The sequence below is a fragment of the Penaeus monodon genome, chromosome 21, assembly GCF_015228065.2.
Source record: "Penaeus monodon isolate SGIC_2016 chromosome 21, NSTDA_Pmon_1, whole genome shotgun sequence".
Lineage (NCBI taxonomy): Eukaryota > Metazoa > Arthropoda > Malacostraca > Decapoda > Penaeidae > Penaeus > Penaeus monodon.
This window is the reverse complement of record NC_051406.1, coordinates 24,579,685-24,581,729: the sequence shown is the minus strand read 5'-3', so window position 1 is coordinate 24,581,729 and position 2,045 is coordinate 24,579,685. Positions and strand designations below refer to the sequence as shown.

Sequence of the window (2,045 nt, the reverse complement as noted above, 5' to 3'; positions counted from 1 at the left end):
TACATTGATTTTTGTCAGCTGTATATGCAGATCATAAAAGTAATTTTGCACATCCCCAAACTTATTTTTCCCGTCACTATAATTAAATAACCCTCATTACAGGTGATTACGAGCAGGGGAGGCAAAATGCCTTCAGTGCGTCTCGGCACTGTAGTCTTCCGTCACTACGTTTCATCGCATTCTCACTGTTTCTTTTCCCTACAGGTGATGGCGGAATACAGCAGGGTGACGAAGGCCTGCAACGAGCGCGGAGAGCTATGGGAGGACCCGGACTTCCCTGCCTCACAGACGTCTGTGTTCTACCACCAGACTCCGCCATTCTCGTTCACCTGGCGACGACCCACGGTGAGTGCGGTCCCATACTCCAACCCCCTTTCCTCCCTGTCCCCTCCTCTTCTGACTGCGTCTCAGAGGCATTCGTCTTCCCCATTACATGATTGTGCTTACCAGAAGATCCCAAAGCCTCTTGGTACTGCTGCGTGAGTTCCCACACTTAATTGCATAATACAGAAGAAGTCTGGTCACGAGGTCGTGTTTATGGCGTGGAATAAAGTGCTCTGTCATGACTCATGTGGTGTCACTTCATAAGACTCCCAGGAAGCATCGAAGTGCAATGCATGTCGTCCAATAACGAAGGGCCGTAGGTCACACTGACTTGTGTTGAAATCATAATGAATAACGTGCGGGGCCCTCGGCACAGTATACTTGGCTGAGCACGCAGTAACATCTGATATCCGCATAAATCGCAGTTTGATGCTAATATTCCATAAAGCATTAGAGTATACACGGATAAACGCATATGTGGCCTATACTACACAGTGTGCAAATGAATTTTACACTAGAAAGGGAGAAATTTGTACCGCTAAGTTTGCTGAATACCTCATTCGCGCTCGTCATACAGCATACAGTAACTCGGCAATGTGATATATAATTTAGTAATCAACTCTGTTCATCTGTATAAAATAAATGGCATATTTGGTACTCAGTCTATAATGTACAGTTTGACCTCACATAAATAATTTGCAACATGATGTTATACACAGTAATTTCCACTGTAGAATCACCGTTATTTTGCATCGTTTCATCACAGACACACCCAACCTTGTCAGCTTGTAATAATTTCCACTAATTATCCTTAGTTTTAATGAAGTTCTGACTAATTATGCAAATACGACACTCTCGACTCTCACTTCTCGTTTTCCTTCGTCACGTCATCCGCCCATCAGACGTCGCTTCCTAAAATCCTCTTGTTGTAAGACGTTGCAAGAATTTGCGAAAAGGAACGATAGAAATGCTCAGGGTTGGTGGTGTGGCAGGCGGCGGAAAAGCAAGATGTGCGATGAGCTTGTGCGCGATGGTGGTACGGGTGGGATGTTGAGGTAGTAGTGAATGGTTATGATTGTACTGCGAAGAAATTATGATATGGGGGCGTTAGACATAATGCTGATACTTTGTTGATCTGGTGGAGGTATGCCGGTGTGGTAGGTGTTGCAATTCTAGCAAAACTTGACAGTATAAAAGAATTACTGATTGGGTAATGCGTTGTGGTGTTGTAGGGGCGTGGGAAAAATAATGAAGCTTAATAATACGGCGTCTTGGCATGCGGGGTGTGGCAACCAGAAGTGGTCGTGTGGCAACGGCTCTCGTGGCAGCAAGAACGAGCAACGAGCCTGAAAATCTGAACAAAATGTTATTCAAACAGAACTTTCACTGCACCAGTTTCCGGCACAGTTCACCGCGGGGTCTCAATCCCACCCCTCGCTGTGCCTGACGCGGGGGGGAGCGGGAACTCGAGAATGAGCTTCGAGACACGAAACGAAAACACACGCACTTCATCTGGGGGGGGGGGGTGAGGCGAGACGATGAGGCGCGATGATTGTGGTGCCGGTGAGTGTGTTAAGGCTGGGTTGGAAGCGGATGCTGCGTCGAGAGGAGATGGGGAAGCATGCACGTTGAAAAGATTATGCATTAGGTGGCCAGGCTGGTGGTCACGGTCAACACACACCTTTCCTGTTCATATTCCACACACCCTCCTCGCATACAAA

The 2,045-nt window shown here is 46.9% G+C and overlaps 1 protein-coding gene across 1 annotated transcript in view; it reads left to right on the top strand.

Annotated features, from left to right (window-relative positions):
- Positions 1–204: 204 nt before the first annotated feature.
- The window catches only part of LOC119586374 (calpain-C-like), a gene marked incomplete at its 5' end in the record, with an annotated part of 17,952 nt that continues 16,111 nt past the window's right edge, over positions 205–2,045 (top strand). Inside the window, 1 exon segment of the mRNA XM_037935086.1 lies at positions 205–345. Within this exon segment, the coding sequence (XP_037791014.1) occupies positions 205–345 (141 nt within the window).